This window comes from Dromiciops gliroides, chromosome 2 (genome assembly GCF_019393635.1).
Source record: "Dromiciops gliroides isolate mDroGli1 chromosome 2, mDroGli1.pri, whole genome shotgun sequence".
NCBI lineage: Eukaryota > Metazoa > Chordata > Mammalia > Microbiotheria > Microbiotheriidae > Dromiciops > Dromiciops gliroides.
The window spans coordinates 419,908,647-419,926,420 of record NC_057862.1 but is presented as its reverse complement, the minus strand read 5'-3'; the positions used below and the strand labels follow the sequence as shown (position 1 = coordinate 419,926,420).

At 40.6% G+C, this 17,774-nt stretch overlaps 1 protein-coding gene across 6 annotated transcripts in view; it reads right to left on the bottom strand.

Moving 5' to 3' along the window:
- LOC122742767 (zinc finger protein 184-like) overlaps nt 1-17,774 on the bottom strand; it is a 55,102-nt gene that overhangs the window by 10,285 nt on the left and 27,043 nt on the right. Inside the window, exons 1-5 of one of the 6 annotated variants that reach the window (XM_043987250.1) lie at nt 8,506-8,566; nt 6,206-6,488; nt 5,703-5,790; nt 965-1,091; nt 519-614 (exon numbers count right to left, since the gene is read on the bottom strand). In XM_043987250.1, the coding sequence (XP_043843185.1) occupies nt 519-614; nt 965-1,091; nt 5,703-5,790; nt 6,206-6,303 (409 nt within the window). In that variant the 5' untranslated portion in view covers nt 6,304-6,488; nt 8,506-8,566. Of the gene's footprint in view, nt 1-518; nt 615-964; nt 1,092-5,702; nt 5,791-6,205; nt 6,489-8,184; nt 8,336-8,505; nt 8,567-12,508; nt 12,517-17,774 lie in introns of those variants that run through there. The other 5 variants (XM_043987249.1, XM_043987251.1, XM_043987252.1 and 2 more) reach the window with 5 other exon arrangements.

The window sequence follows — 17,774 nt, the reverse complement described above, 5'->3', positions numbered from 1 at the left end:
TCCCTATTGCCTCTAAGATAAAATAAAAATTCTTTTATTCAGCATTTTAAAGTTCTCCATGATCAGATTACTGGTCACATACCCAAGAAAGTCATAGACAGAAAGCAAGATATAACATATACATATATATTCATAGGAACACTTTATGATCACAAAAAAAAAATTAGAACCAAAATGGTTGCCCATCAAATTAGCAGGGAAAACTGTTGGTTTATCCCTCTACCTGCAATAGGTTTGGTTTTTTCTTCTTTCTTTTTTTTTTTGTGGGGCAATGAGGGTTAAATTGCCCAGGGTCACACAGCTAGTAAGTGTCAAGTGTCTGAAGCTGGATTTGAACTCAGGTCCACTTGAATCCAGGGCTGGTGATTTATCCACTGTGCCACCTATCTGCCCAGCCTGCAATAGGTTTTAAGATAATAAAGGATTTTCTGATACAATTGAGCTAAATGCAGAATGAAGCTTATTTTCTTTCACAACTGTTACTTATAATAATATTCATCTGGTTCTCTCTCACTCACCTGGAGAATTACCTCTTAGGATTTCTCTCCCTACCATCCAAGGTTCTTCTCCTTGCTCCAAATGGGAGATCACATCTGGTTTGGAAATGTGATGCCCTGCTCAAGTGGAAAGACAAATGACTTAGGTGTTTTTTCTGGGGACAAAGATATATCCCAAAAAGTTCCATGCCCCTGTTCCTCAGAACTTCTGAAAGATAAAAGATGCAGTAATAAATACAGCACAAAGAATGTACCTATTTCTTATGCTACAAGGTATAGACCTTTCACCTGAAAATCAAGAACATCTTATTTCTCTGCCAGAAAGGGATTAGGAATCTGATAATTAAACCCTAGGTTTCTTTATGGATAAACACTTCAGCAGCTCAATACCCTTTATTAACTGAGGAAAGAAAGATACTTCAATGGACATCTATGACTTCTAAGTCATATAAGAAAACCATACTTACCCAATGAGACCAGATTCCTATAATTCTCTAGCATTACATCTCTGTATAGATATTTCTGACCAGGGTCTAATTGCCCCCACTCCTCCTCGGTAAAGTACACAGCCACATCCTTGAATGTCAATGATTCCTGAAATGTCAAAAATATTTTTATTCAACCACGATCCATTGACATAGTTTTGGGGACAACTGGGAACTTCAGTGAGCAGAGATTACCTGTCCAAATAAAGTTCAAGTTTTTGAATTACAGAGGTAAGTCTCATACAGTGGTTAAAATGAGTTCAGGTTCTGTTTCTGATACTTAGTGACCCTAGGCATGTTACTAAACCTCTCTAAGCCCATTTCCATTTTTATAAAATGAGAGAAGCCTTGATGACTTCTAAGGTTCTTTCCATCTATAATCTATGATCCTATGAATATTCCAAATGTAGTATATTATTATAATTCTTACTATGTACCTAATAGTGATGTTGACCATAGAGGAGATACAATAGAAATATAAGACAATATCCTTAAAGAGCAAACATTTTTCCCTGTAAGCAAAATATACATTTGGCACAAATGGGGAATCAGTACTGGCTATGAATTGGTCCAACAATTCTGGAAAGCAATTTGAATTACATCTAAAATGTCATTAAACTGTGCACACCCTTTTGTTAAGCAATATCTTTCCTAGCCAAAGTGATCAAAGACCAAGACAAAGGATAATACACACAAATACACAATATTTATAATAGTACTCTTTGTTGTTTTAGCACAAAACTGGAAACAGTAGGTACCTATAAATTGTGAAATAGCTCAATATATTACTGCCAATGAATATAATGGCATATAACTGTGCTATAAAAATTAGAGAAGGGACTGATTCTGAGAAAGCTGAGATTTGTTTGACTAATGCAAAGTGACATGAGCAGACCCAGGAATACAATGACAATATTGTAAAGGAAAACAACTTTGAAATACTTATGAATGCTTATCAATGTAGTAACTGCTCACTACAGAACACTGATGATGAAGCATGCTGTCTATCTCTTGGCAAAGAGGTGGAGGACAGTAATTGCTAAATGAGACAATTTTTCAGATACAACCAATGTGAGAATTTGTTTTGCTTAACTATAATCATTTGTTACAAGGGAGGCTTTTTGTTATGGGGTTTTGAGGGGAGTGAACAGAGTTTTAGAGACTAATGTGATGGTGGCCGTTGATGATAGAGGCTCAAAAAGGGCAGGAACTTGACTTGTGATTTCAGTGGTGTAGGGAACACCTGGTATCAAACTTCCTATACCAAAACAAGTTAAGTGATGGAACAGTCATTAAGTGTCAGAAGGGGTACTTGAATCCAGGTCTTTTTAGGTGTAAGGCCAGCTCTCTATTCACTATGCCTCTCAGTGATGCCTCCCCCTTCCCCCCACCAAAAAAAAAGAGGAAGATGAAAAGAAAGCAAAGAGTGTTAATGAAACATTTTTAAATACCCAGAAAAAATAAGTTAGAAGGTAACAAAAACAAGCAGGGTAGTAGTTAGAATAGAGCTGGGGTATTCCTGTGACTGAATTGGAGGAGCTATTCCCTCCATTATGGGGAAAAGTACAGAATTCCACAGCTTTCAGCCCAGTGCTAAGAGTACAAATGGGTGGGGGGTGGTAATGATGAGACAGGGCTGAAAAGTAGGAAGCTTTAAGCCATTAGCTAGGTAGACTTGAGTATTGAGATATAAGGGGGTAGAGAGTAGGGAAAGGGCTGAGATGTTAAGAGTGCCCCAATCTGGCAAGGATGGGGAGGGAAGATATGGGGGATTTAGTAGGAAATCTTAGTTGTCTTCAATAGGGCTCTGGATGGACAAGGAACCCTATGGAGTTCCCTGAACCATAAGGGGTAAAGGCCTTCCTGGGTTGGAATGGGATTAGATTCCTCAAATTTAGTGGATTAAGGAACTCCCTGCCTTTCTGTGCCCTGCCAATGGATGGTAGCTTCAGGTTGAGAGACTTAGGCCTACATATGGGGTAGAATAGAGACAGGGTTGCATAATTCAGGAATCCCTTAACCCAGGCAGGCAGGGGCATTAGACATGGTGGATGGCCTTCATTTAGCATCCAAGTGTGGGAGACAAGGGTAGGTCATGCATATGCACAACTGGTGTCAAGCTTTGGAACTTCAGGAGGTAGATAAAGTGCTGGACTTGGGGACAGGAAGACCTCAGGCTGAATCCTGCCTCAGTCATTTACTAGCTATGTCATTGGACAAGCTGTTTAACATCTCTCAGCTTTAGTTTCTTCATCTTCATCTAACCTTTCGTTCCTCTGAATTTTTGAGGTTAACAATAGTCCCTTACGGGGCAGCTAGGTGATGCAGTGGATAGAGCACTAGCCCTGGAGTCAGGAGGACCTGAGTTCAAATCCAGCCTCAGACACTTGACACTTACTAGCTGGGTGACCCTGGGCAAGTCACTTAACCCTCATAGCCCTACAAAACAAAACAAAACAACAAAAACCAACAGTCCCTTACTCACAGGGTTGTCATGAGGAACAAATGACATAATATCTATAAAGCTCTTAGGAAAAAAAACATTAAAGAGCTATATTAACTGCTAGCTATTACTATTAGTCTCCAAATGATTTTTTTGTTTTTCTGGGGGTTTTTTCTTCCCTTTTTTCCTGGGATAGAGAGGGGTTGTGTGGTGCTTTCAAATCAGTGAGAGGATTTGTGTAGAGCTACCTTCCCTTGTTTTAACTGCTTGCTATGTTATAGGAAGATCTCTGTCTGGATTGGGCAGTGCCAACAAACCAAAATCCCTCAGAAAAAAGATTCTAGAATTGTTTTCCCATGAACCCTATTATCATATTGATTGGGTCTCATAATGGAGAAACCACCTTCTCAGAGAATATTTATGACAGCCAATCACTTCTTTTCTGTGTCACCTGATCTTGAACCTGATGTTAGCTTCACAGAAAACCTGTATAATATAAGGAAATTATTTAGAAATTTAGGAATACAAGTCTGTAGTGTAGCTCACATAACATTGGGGAACACAATTTATTAATACATTTTGGAAATTACAGGAGGGAGCAGGGGCTTGGTTCTTGCTTAAAATATCCACAAGCTAATGGATATGTATAAAGAACAAGCAAGATATCAAACATTTCCTAGAATGTTATGCTGCACAACTGCAGTAGGGCTACATGCACTATTTACCCTGAGCATGATTTCCTAAGAAATGGGTTAAGCAATAATTAGCCTTATGTAACTCACTACTATACAACTCATCTGTGATGGATGTGCCAAAAAATTAACAATTAAATCATCTGCACACTGGAGATCAAGCAACATAAGAGGTCTTTTTAAAACAAAAGGAGATGGGGGCAACTAGGTGGCGCAGTGGATAAAGCACCAGCCCTGGATTCAGGAGGACTTGAATTCAAATCTAGCCTCAGACACTTGACACTTACTACCTGTGCGACCCTAGGCAAGTCCCTCAGCCCTCATTGCCCCACAAAAAAAAAAAAAAAAGGAGATGGGCAGGTGACCAATAGACCAAAGAACAAAGGCTCCCCAGATCTAAGAAAAGGCCTTACAAAATGAATATAGAGAAGAATACACGCATTTTCAACAGGCAGTCTGAGTTATTAGAGAGATGCAAACAGTTAAGGACTCCAAAACTGAGTAGTAGAAGCAAAGTGAAGAACTAAGAGCAGGAGCATACCAAGATTTCATGGTGGAGGGCTAAAGTGATCAAGACCTGGAAACAAAGCTGGTGTTGGGGAATGGCTATAAGAACGTAGTGGAATATTATTGTTCAGTAAGAAATAAGTATGAGGAACTTAGAGAAATATGAGAAGATTTATATGAAATGATTCTGAGCAAAATATGCATAATCAAGATAGCAAAGTACATGACTGTAACTATGCAGATCACTAAAAGGAAGATAAACCCTAAATAATGGAAAAATCAATGAAGGTCCTGGAGAAGAGATAAAGAAAAATACCTTTTCCCTTGGATAAATAATAAAGAGGTGGGAAACTAGTAGAAAAGAATATCATACACACTGTTACAAAGATTCTATTTCAAATGTTTTTTCTTTGCTACAACAATGCGTTCAATCTGGAAAGGTGGGAGAGGAAATGATTGTGATACAAAGACAAAGACATCAATAAAACACATTTTAAAAAATGATCAAGTGCGCCCTTCTCCTCCAACTAAGCCACACTTCTTACTGGTTTCTACAAAGAACAGTGTCACTCCAGCTCGAAACCTTTGCACTTGATGTTCTCCCTGCCCAGAATGTCCTCTGCCATCCTCTACAATCATTTAAATCTCATCTAGCCTTTCGTTCCTCTGAGTTTTTGATATTTATTTTCTTCCCCATTCTTCTCATGCATTAAGGTTTTTACCTGTGTTAAAAAACAATAATTAAATGATTTTACATGTATGTCTTCTCTCCCAGTGAGACTGCAAAAGTGCTTGATGGCAAGCACTAGCTTCCATTTCTTTTGTTTTGCTTACTGACTAGTAGGACATGCTCACAAAAAGTACTAAGCAGCAGACTTGACATCCTGCTGAAAGAGTTCTTGGATATTATGAGAAAAAAGGAATTCTGTGAAATGTTGTTATTAAGTTAAGAATACTTCCTGTATCCTGGGAACAAAACAGCTGGGCCTCAGGTTTCTAGATAGTAATTCCAGAATGAGAGAAAACATTTCTGCCAGAAGATGGCATTTCTGGAGACTAAGAAAAAACCCCAACTCACCTGGGATCTCATCATTAGGAGGTCACAGTGCATTACTTTCTGTTCAGTGATCCGGCCAGTGTAAATGCAGATTCCTGGGGAGCTTGAACTGTGGAAGAGGAAAAAAAATGAAAGGAGATCTTTTGTCTTGTCTTGTGGTTCCCAAACTGATCAAGCTAGAGATCCTCACAGAAGAAATTGGTGTGACTCCTCTTACACATTTTATGACAGAAAGCAGTCACAAACATAGGCCCAGGCCTCTGCCCTGACACCTACACAGACCCATACATTTGCCTCAGTACCCAAGCATATGGACTCAGGTCTCTTCTTGGCTACCCACATAGACACAGGCCTTTGTCATCATACATATACATACATATACTCAGACTCAATCTTGTCAGCTTTAGAGAAGAAGTTCTCATTTAATGGTTCAAGGCACAACCTCCTTATTAGGGAAACCTTCTGTAATTCTCACCTCTCTCCTGAAGCATTTGGGTCAGATACTCTAAGGTTACAGTGCTCACTTGGTTTCTGGATAGTCTGATGTCATCCTAGTCCTGTTTATCCGGGCAAGATAACAGGGACTGATCCAACATGAGTCTTCCAGGACTTGTTCCGTCATGAAACTCTGACCAAAGGTTTAAGCCCAAGTGTGTCTCCTGGGATGAGGCCCCTGCTCCCCAGCCCCTGGGGGTCTAGAGGCAAGATCACTTTTATCTGGGACCTTCACTCTGGGGCTGAGATTTCTGTTTCCTCAATCCAGGACTCTCCCTGGTGCTCCAGGCTTGATGCCTCAATACAGAATTGCTGTGAGCAGAGAGAAGATGGGGTCAGAGAAGAGGAACTAGCACCTAAGTCCTACAAAGTACTGAAGAGAGAGCCAGCAATACAAATGGGCATATGATGAATTTTATTCATTAAACAACAATAGAATTCAATTCCACCAATGTTTATTAATCACCTACTATGTGCAAAGCACAAGGCTAGGTCCTAGATAGGCAGGCAAAAAACCAAACCAAAAACCAGTCCAGGCCCGTATGGAGTTTACCGTCTTTAGTGGCTCCCACTGTTGTGATAAATTACAAACTCTTCAACTTGCATTGAAAAGTCTTCACAACATGGCACCATTCTATCTTTCCAGGCTTACTGGATATTACCAACCTTTTTACACTCTTCCCTGCACTTGGTATTCTATGTCTTGTCCCCATGGCTTTCAGAGACTTTCCTCAGACTCTTAGGATCCCTAGCTTCCTTAACAGCTCATCTCATGTGTCACCTCCTGTGGAACACCTTTCCTGATCCCTCTTTTTATTAGTGTTCTCACCCTCTTCAGATCATCTTATTTTTATTTACTTGTGTACATGTTGTATTCCTTCAATAGAGTTCAAGTTCCTTGAGGCAAGGGACTGGTTTCTGTTTTTTTGTTTTTTTCCTAGTGCCTCCTCCAGGGTAGGCCCTTAAATGTTTTTGTTTGGTTGGGTTTTTTAGGTTTGGATTGGAATGCAAGTATATAAGAGGAGGGAGAGCACTAAAGGATACATCAAAACTAATGGGCCCCGGGGCAGCTAGGTGGTGCAGTGGATAGAGCATAGGCAGTGGATTCAGGAGGATCTGAGTTCAAATCCAGCACCAGACACTTGACACTTAGTAGCTGTGTGACCCTGGGCAAGTCACTTAACCCCAATTGCCTCACAAAAAAAAACCCAAAACAAACAACTAATGGGCCCCTCCACTGTATTCAAGGCCCAGTGCCAGCTGTTGTGTGTTTGTGTGTGATTCTCCCACTATCTTCTCCTTTACTCCATTCTTTGAAGTAAAGTCTCTTCACCAAAGCCAACCTCTCCATATACATCCCTGCTTCATTCTCCCCCAAATTCTCTAGGAGATTGCTCCCACAAGTCTTTCTTAAATCCTCAGTATTTTCCCATCTTCTGGTTCTTTCCTAGTTGCCTACCTTAAAAAACAAACAACAACAAAAAAACCCCAAACCTAATTATCCTCCTGTATCTTGCCTCCCTTTCTCAGCCAAGCTCCTTAAAAAGGCCCTCTAAACACCTTACAAGCCAGCTAGGTGGCACACCTGGAGTCAGGAAGACTCATCTTCCTAACTTCAAATCTGTCTTCAGACACTAGCTGCATGACCCTGGGGAAGTCACTTGAATCTGTTTGCCTCAGTTTCCTCATCTGTAAAATGAACTGGAGAAGGAAATAGGAATCCACACCAGTATCTTTGCCAAGAAAACGCCAACCAGGGTCACAAAGAGTCAGACACTACTGAAATGACTGAATGGCAAGCCCCTGAGCAAACCAAAACACCTAGCCACAGCTTTTGAGATGTGTTATCTTGCTCACTTGGAAGGTAAGCTCCTTGAGGGCAGGTATTCACTTTCGCATTTATTTGTCCAGTCTTTAATACGGTGCTCAGAACAAGCATTTATTAAGCATTAAAGCATTAAATGCTTAATAAATATTCATCCATCTATCCATTCATTCTTCACAGTACCTGGCACTTAGTAGGCATCTAATGCTTGCTGACAGATTGATACAAGGCAGAAGCAATCGAGATCTCGAACTCGAGGAGGCTCAGCCCCCGCGCTTCGCGCCGCACCTAGTGACTGCAGTCAAACGCCAAAGGAGCCGCCGAGGGCCCAGCCCGTCACTCACTCATCATCCACGCACTCGGACCTCGGGAAGCGGCTCCGCCCGCCCCGCCCCCCCGCCTCTCCCGGCCTTAGACTAACCCGCCCACCTCCAGCCCCTCCCGGATCCGCGCTCCCCAGGAAGAACGGGAGGCGGCAAGCAATGGGGCTGGGCCACCAAATACCTGGAATGGGTCCGGAGCCTGGACTGACCTATGATAAAAGGTTGGAAGCTTAAGAACAAATCATGGCGTTGAGGCTGCGTGCGCATCGTCAGGGGAAGTGCGCCTGCGCTGAGGACAAACTGTTCCGGACTACAACTCCCTAATTGAGGCGGTTTGTACGACTTCTATTCCTGTTCCAACAATTCCTTTCCTAAAGATCTTTTTGGCCTGCCCGATCAAGTTCTAGTTTTTTCCAGCTCCTCCTCTCGATGTCAAGAGCTACGCTTGCTTCTATCACCATAGCACGGGGAGAACTAGGCCTCGCAGCAGTCTCTGTAGCCCCGCCCCTCCCGTTACCCACTAGTTTAAGGGCCGGAAACATCCTTTTCTGGTGTAAGCGACTATTGGCTGGGCAGGTGATTTTCGTTTTTTAGGGAACTGGGGCAACCAATGCCTACCCCAGGAGCCATTGTGGAAGAGGAATTTGGGAAAACGGACCAGAGAGTAGTGCTGTGGGCGGGATGAGCTTCTGGTCAGGTCAGGTCATGTTAGGAACTGGAAAAAATAACAGCGTTTCTGAAAGAAATTACATATGACTAACCGACTATACATCTTTGAGGAAAGAAAAGCCATGGGCAGCATCCACTTCGACATTTAAACGTATCTGTGTTTTTTGTGGGTGTGCTTGCGTTCTCCAAATGTGTACGTTGCAACCCATCTTCACATCTTGTGGAATTATGGCCATGTTCTTCACTAAGTCCTCGACAGGGAGCCCACCAAATGGGCTGGAAGCCCTTCTTCTAGATCTTTTGATACTGTGTAAATAGAACCTGGGACCTGCCGCATAAGAGACTCCAGAAAAGCCACCTCAGCTTCCCGGTACTCAGTTTTGTTGTGCCATGTTGTACTCTTCGTGACTCCATTTTTTTTTTTTTTTTTGCCAAAGACACTGGAGTGGTTTGCCATTACCTTCTCCAGCTCGTTTTACATTCGTGGAAACTGAGGCCAAATTTGAATTCAGGTAGATGAGTTTTCCTGATTCCAAGCCCAGTCCTATCTGCCTCTAGTGGCAATACCAACTCAATGGCATAAAGTCAATTCACAGCAAAGTGTATATTTTTATTACCTAGGGGATACTTCAAAACAAAATCAATCAATGAAGAAACATTTGTTAAGTGCCTACTATGAGTCAGACACCGTGCTAAGGAATACAATTAAGAAAGATAGTTTCTACCCTTAAGGAGCTTATAATCTAATGGGGGAAGACACCATGCAAAAAAATATATACAAAGCAAGCTATAAACAGGATAAGCAGTATCACTGGTGTGATACATCACTGTCTACTAGTTACTAGTCTCAGGGACCTGAAGGATGGTGTTGCCTTCTACAGTAATAGGGAAGGTAGGAAGGGGGCTGGATTTATAGAGAAAGATAATGAGTTGTTTTGGACATGTTTAGTTTAAGATGTCTACTGGACATCTAGTTTGAGATATCTGAAAGGCAGTTAGAGATGTGAGGTTAGAGGTCAGCAGAGGGGTTGGGACAGGATAGGTAGATTTGAGAATCATCAGCATAGAGATGGTAAGTAAATCCATGGGAGCTGGTGAGATCATGGAATAAAGAAGTGAGGAAGAAGAGGAGAGGGCGCAGGATAAGTTTCTATGGAACACCTATGATTAGAGGGCATGACCTGTATGTGGTTCCAGAAAAAGATTAAATTTGATCAAAAAGTACAACCAATAATGTTACAAGAAAAGACACCCTAACCCCTGCATACATGGTGTTCACTCTCCCACAGGTTACTACATCACCAGTGATGCTGCTTACCACAGAGTACAAATGATCCAGGTACATTGTGTTGGGGCACATATCAGGAACTGGTCTGACCAGGGCACATATATGGATATAACAAATCAAGAACTCATGTGGTCAGGGCACACATATGGAAATTATACACAGAGATACACATGGCCAGGATGTATATATGGCTTGGGGGCAACTCGTATCTTCAGTGCTGCAGTTAGCAGTGTGCTCTGGAGATGTTGCACATTTGTGCTGGGCATCACTTCTCTACTTTGTCATAACCTCTGCTGGGTGTCTCCAGTGGACTTGTGGTCATCAAGCAGCTCTCTGCTACCATCTGTTGAATTTCAGTAAGTAAAAGCTATCTATTCTTCTCTGTTCCTACCTGTAGTGTAGTACAGAGATGAGAAAGCCTCTCCTTGACAAAGGCAAGTAGATGCTTTCATTATATAGCCATCGTTGAGTTATCAAAATTACCCAGAGGTCTATCAAAAGTTAGCAGAGGGGGGCAGCTAGATGGTGCAGTGGTTAAAGTGCTGGCCCTGGATTCAGGAGTACCTGAGTTCAAATCCAGCCTCAGACACTTGACACTTAATAGCTGTGTGACCCTGGGCAAGTCACTTAACCCCCATTGTCCCACCAAAAAAAAAAAAGTTAAAAAGTCACTTAACCCTCATTGCCTCCCACACACACACAAAAAGAAATTGAGTCCCAAACGGCTGCAAAAGTTAGCAGAATGAAACAGACTAAGACTATGCAAAGAGAGATGGAATATCATGTATAAGGAGCAACAAGTAGGTCACTTTGGCTGAAATACAAAATGTGTACATGGGAGTATTGTGAAATTATTCTAGAAAGATAGTTGGGAACAGATTGTGGAATGCCAAACAGAGGAATTTGTATTTTGTTCTAGAAGTAATAGGGAGCCACTGAAGCTTCTTAGGTAGGAGAGTAAGATGGTCAGATCTATAGTTTAAAAGTATCAGTTTGGGGGGGGCAGCTAGGTGGCGCAGTGGATAGAGCACCAGCCCTGGATTCAGGAGGACCTGAGTTCAAATCTGGCCTCAGACACTTAACATTTACTAGCTGTGTGACCCTGGGCAAGTCACTTTACCTCAATTGCCCTGCCCCTCCCCCCAAAAAGTATCAATTTGGCAACTTAAGTGGAGGATGAGCTGGAGATGGGAGAGACTGAAGAGTAGGAGGTTAATTAGGCAGCTATTGTAATAGTCCAGACAGAAAGTTGGTTGAGAGCTTGAACTGGGATAGTTTGGGTACAGAGAAGTAAATTGATTTTAGAAATATTATGGAGATAGAACTGACAAGACTTGGCAACTGATTGGATTTGGGGATGAGGAAGAAGAGCTGCATGTGACCACTAAGTTGCAAACCTAGGTGACTAGAAGGATGATGGGATACCAGAAATAGGGAAGTTAGGAGAAAGGGTGAGCTTTTTGGGTGTGCGCAGGGGGAAGGAAATGAGATGTTTTGAACATGCTGAGTCTGAGATGCCTTTGGGACATACAAGAGGAAATGTCTGCTAAGCAGCTATTAATGTTGGACTGGAGCTTGAAAAAGAGATGAAGGTTGAATGTGCAGGTTTAAAAATCACTTGCATAGAATCAGTTAAACCCAGGGGCAACTAGGTGGTGCCATGGATAGAGTGCTGGACTCAAGAAGATTCATCTTACTGGGTTCAAATCTGGCCTCAGATACTTACTAGCTATGTGAACTAGGGCAAGTCACTTAACCTATTTGCCTCAATTTCCTCATCTGTAAAATGAGCTGGAGAAGGTAATGGTGAATTCTTCTAGTATCTTTGCCAAGAAAACCCCAATTGGGTCGCAGAGTCAGACACAACTGAAAACAATTGAAGAAAATACATATGTAGTCATGCAAAACATTTCTGGATTAGCCATGATCTGAAAAAGAAAAGATATTTAAAAAAAAACAACTAGCTTCAAGCTGCATGCAGAATCCATCAGTTCCCTCTCTGGAGTTGGACAGAATTTTTTTTATAATAAGTCCTTTGGAATCCTAATTATTTTCTATGATAATGACTGGACATTCACAGATTCATTAGCATTGGATTAGCGTACCTGTTTTTATGTTTGCTTGTTTCCCTACCCCCACCCCCCACACACAAGCCCTCCATTTGCTTTTTTCCTCTCCTGACCTCTCCAGGCTACACTCCAGATTTTTTCTATCATGCTCCAAAAACCTCTTCATCTTGGAAACCTTTCTTCACTGAAGCCCTGAAATTTACACACTGGAAGTACCTTCTACCCTCCCCCCTCTCCATTTAAAGCACCCAGTCCAATTTCATCTTTATGTCCATCGAGGTTGCATAGATCTTCTCTACTAAGCTGTGAGGTGTTTTAATTTGCACTTCTCTATTAGTAATTTACAGCATTTTCCATATGAGGTTACCCTATTCATATATCTGAAAGGTAATTTCTTCCTTGCTCCTTTAATTTGTTTATGATATGACTTTTTACATCTAAGCCATATATCTATTTGGAGATTTTCATAGTATATGATGTGAGATGTTGGTTTAAACCTATTTTTTGCCAGACTTTCATCCCAAGTTTCCAAGTGTTTTTTGTCAAATAGTGAATCCTTCCCAACTTGAGAATTTGGGTTTATTAGACACTATGGTACAGTGGTTTTTACTCTTCTGTATTTTGTGTACTTAATCTGTTCCACTAAGTGACCTCTCCTTTTTTTTTTTTTCTAATTTAAAAAAAAAATTTTTTTTGGTGAGGCAATTGGGGTTAAGTGACTTGCCTAGGGTCACACAGCTTGTAAGTGTAAAGTGTCTGAGGCAGGATTTGAACTCCGGTCCTCCTGAATCCAGGGCTGGTGCTCTATCTACTGTGCCACCTAGTTGCCCCTGACCTCTCCTTTTCTTAACCAGTACTAAATTGTTTTTTAACAATCACTACTTGGTAGTCACTTTGACATCTGGTACTGATAGATTCCCTACCCCAGCTTTTTTTTCATTTTTTTCTACTGATATTCTTGACCTTATATTCCTTTATAAGTTTTTTTTTCTAGCTCTATAAAATATTCTTTTATGATTTTGGTAGAACAATGAATATATTAATTTACTTACTATTGTCAATTCTATCATATTGGCTTTACCGACCAATGAACATTAATGTTTCTACAATTATTTAACCTGACTGCTAAGATTTTATTTTAAATTTTTGCATCAGTATTCATGAGGCTTACCAGCCTACTTATTTTTTCCACTGCTTTCTCTTTCCCTGGTTTAGTTATCAAGAACACCTTTGTATCTAAGAAAGAGATCAAAATTGTACCTTTTTCATATTATTGCATTTTCTATATTGTTGGAATTGTTTTTTGAATGTTTGATAGAATTCTCTTGTGAATGCATATGGTCCTAGAGTTTTTTCCTTTGTGAGTTCATTTATGGCTTGTTCATTTTCTTTTTCTGATATTAGGGTTCTTTAAACATTTTATTTTTTCTCTTTGTTAATTTTAGTTTTTTATATTTTTGTAAGTATTTATTTCCCCTAATAAGCACAAAGAAACAGGATAGAAGGAAATACACAATTAACAGTCACAAATGTGAATGGGATGAACTCATCCATAAAACAAAAGAGGATATGGATTACAGAAGCCAACAATAGGGGGCAGCTAGGTGGCACAGTGGATAAGACACTGTCCCTGGATTCAGGAGAACCTGAGTTCAAATCCTGCCCCAGACACTTGATACTTACTAGCTGTGTGACCCTGGGCAAGTCACTTAACCCTCATTGCGCCACAAAAAAAGAAAGGAAAGAAAGAAAAAGAAAGAAACCAACAACATGCTGTTTACAAGAAACACACTTGAAACACAAAGGTTCATATAGCTAAAATAAGGGACTATAATAAAATCTATTATGCTTCAGCTTAATTCAGAAAACTGATGGTAGCAATTGTGATCTCAGATAAGTCTACACTTTAGAGACATGATAAAAACATAAGGAAAATTACATTATACTAAAAGGCACCACAGATAAATCACTATCAGTGTGTATGTGTATATGTGTATATATGCTAGGCATCTAATAACATAACATCTGAGTGTTTAAAGGAAAATCTAATTGAATTAGAGGGGAAAATAGGAAAACTATAATAGTGACCTTAAGGCACCCCTTTCAGACCTAGACCAATTAACGTAAAGAAAAAGAAGAAAGAAGTTAAGGATCTAAATAGAACTTTAGAAAAATTACAAAGGATAGAAGGTTGGTTTTTACTTTCTTCCTTTCCTTTTAATCTTCCTTTCACATAACTCCTTTCAGCATTTTAGATTATTTTAGTTATGATTGTCACCTCACCTATTCTACCTCTTTCCACCCTTTAGACCCCTCTATGTCCCTTCCTTGTCCCTGTTTCCTACTTTCTTTTTGAGTTTAACAGTTTAATATATTTCTATACCTTTCTCTCTCCCTCTCCCTCTCTCCCCCCATTATTGTTTTCCATCTTTCTCTAATTCAGATAAAAGGAACATTTATGCATGACTTTTTCTGGATTTCTGCATCAGGGTCTAGTGAAAATAGTTCTGTCTGTAGGAGTTATGGATGAGAGCTCAGGTACACTCTTCCTTCTATGCTGCCATCTTGGCTTCACCTAGAAATACCTTTTTTTCTTCTGTCTTCATTAAATGATTCAAGGTTGCTGTTGAGAGTTGTGAGAATGGGGCAGCTAGGTGGCGCAGTGGATAGAGCACTGGCCCTGGAGTCAGGAGTACCTGAGTTCAAATTCGGCCTCAGACACTTAACACTTACTAGCTGTGTGACCTTGGACATGTCACTTAACCGCAATTGCCTCACACACAAAAAAAGAGTTATGAGAAAATGGGTAGTTGTCTCCTCTCAATGTGGACATGTCTGTCATACTTCTCCTGACCTGTTTGTAGGACAAGGATCTCAGATCCCCTCCTCCCCCTCAGGCTAGCAAGGTCACAGAGTTCAAGGAGCCCTGATCTCAATAAGGTCTGCTCCAGAATTGTGTCCATATAAGGAAGTATAAGGTCCACTCCTTAGTTATGCCCATACAAGGAAGAGGGGTGGGAATACTGTGTTCTGATTAGCTAGTTTTTATGCGTAGATTGTAACCCTTGAGTAATGGGACCAATGATGAAAAAGGAGAGGGTCCATTCGCATTAGGGACTAGGGTATAAAACAGGGCCTTCGAACCCCCTTTATGGGCACCCACTAGCTGCACACTAGGATGCCTCCTTCTCATGAGAAGGAAATAAAGAGCCTTTGTCACATTCCTGTTAAGTTCCTGAGAATTACTGAGAAGAGGATGGTTTTTTCCCTCACAAGAGTGATAAATAATATCCCCAAACTGTGAAAGAATCTTTCATGAAAGGATTAAACATTCTTCTATATGAACTATGGTTTCTAACCAGTTTCTCCAGTCTTTCCCCACATATAAAATTCTATACAATCAATGCCCTGGGATAGTTGGAGACCATTTAAGATGACTGGTACATAAATAGGGAGAAAACCACCATCACACTCCAAGGGGGACCTATGAACAAAGGAGGTGTGCTACCTATCCATAACCTCTAAACCAGAAAACTTTCCCAGAATGTGATAGAAATGGTAGAAAAAATATTTTCAGTCACCTAGTTGATAAGTTTTGCAGATGGCACAGCTAGGCTTACTCTGATTATACTCTGACTAGTCTGATTCATATTGTATTGGATGTCTCTCGGTGATTCATTAACTCTCATGTCAAGCACCTCTATACAGATAGATTTCAGATTTACATATGAAGTTGTCATCTCTTCCTGAATTCCATACCACCAGATGCTAGCTGGATCTCCTGTAGACATCCTAAACTTAACAGTATGAAACAGAAGTCATTACCTTTTCCCCAAAACCTATTCATCCTTTAATCTTTCCAATTTCTGTTGAGAATTCCACTGTCTTTCTAATCACCAAGCTTTGAAATTATAGAATTGCCCTTTACTCTTCATTTTTCTTCAACATCTCTATGCAATTAATGGTCAGATCTTATCAATTTATCACAATCCTCACAACTATCACCTCTTCTCACACCCAAACCACCCTAATTTGGAGACTCATCACTCCTCTCTTAGAATATTGCAATATACTCATACTTGGTCTCTTGATCCAGCCTTCATATACAACAATATTGATAGTCCTAAAACAAAGGTCTGTCATTCTCTTGGTCAAGAAGTCTCAGTGGGGGCAGCTAGGTGGCGCAATGGATAGAGCACCGGCCCTGGAGTCAGGAGGACCTGAGTTCAAATCCCACCTCAGACACTTAAAACTTACTAGCTGGGTGACCTTGGGCAAGTCACTTAACCCCAATTGCCTCACCAAAAAAAAAAGTCTCAGTGAATTTCTACTACCTCTAGGATTAATTATAAATTATTCTGGCATTGTCCTTCACAGTCTACTTCTAGCCTATTGTGCTTTCTCTTTCAGATAACAAGTTTAATCATTGACAGTAAATTTAGGGGCAGCTAGGTGGTGAAGTGAATAAAGCACTGGCCCTGGATTCAGGATTTCCTAGTTCAAATCCAACCTTAGACACTTAGCGCTTAACTAGCTGTGTAACCCTGGGCAAGTCACTTAACTCTCAGTGCCCCACAAAAACAAAAACAAACAAAAGTAAACTTAAGTTAAAAGTTTACAACAGAGGGAAGCTACATGTCAGGGCCTTTTACAAACTGATCAGAGGTAGAAAAAGTCTGAAAGAAGCCCTTCAATTTAATTTTTTTTTTTGTTTAATTTAGTCATGTCTATCTCTTCATGATCCCATTCAGGGTTTTCTTGGCAAACCTATAGGAGGGATTTGCCATTTCCTTCTCCAGCTCATTTTACAGATAAGGAACTAAAACAAATAGGGTCAAGTGACTCATCCAGGGTCACACAGCTAGTAAATGTCTGAGGCCAGATTTGAACTTAGGAAGATGAGTCTACTCACTTTATCCACTTTTCCACCTAACTGCCCTTCTTCAACCTAATAATCTCTACCAAAGATATCCATGTTTGCTCTAGAAGCCAGGGAAATCTTAGAAAATCTGCTCTTCATGTGGTCTGTCACCTCAGCAGATGGTTGTGTTGTTTGTACATCATTCCTGCCCAGCATTAGAGGTACACCCAAATGGTCCTGGTCATAACCTTATTTTCTTGTGGGCTGAGACAATATCTTCCATCTGAAGCAGTAGGAAAGCATTCTCTACAACCATCTTGTATATCTACAATTTCACATAACAAATGGTTCCCAAATACCCAATTTCTTCATGTCTCTACCAAAGTACCTGTTTCACCATCCATACCCCAGGTTCACAGTTCTCTTGAGTGCTCTTGGCCTAAAAGGAAGTGACCAGACATATGATATTGGTCCCAAAGAACTGTAGGGCTTAGGCCACACAGCCTTGTATGGCTACTCTTTAATGCCACTCATGGCTTGGGACTTCTTTGTCAGCACATGAG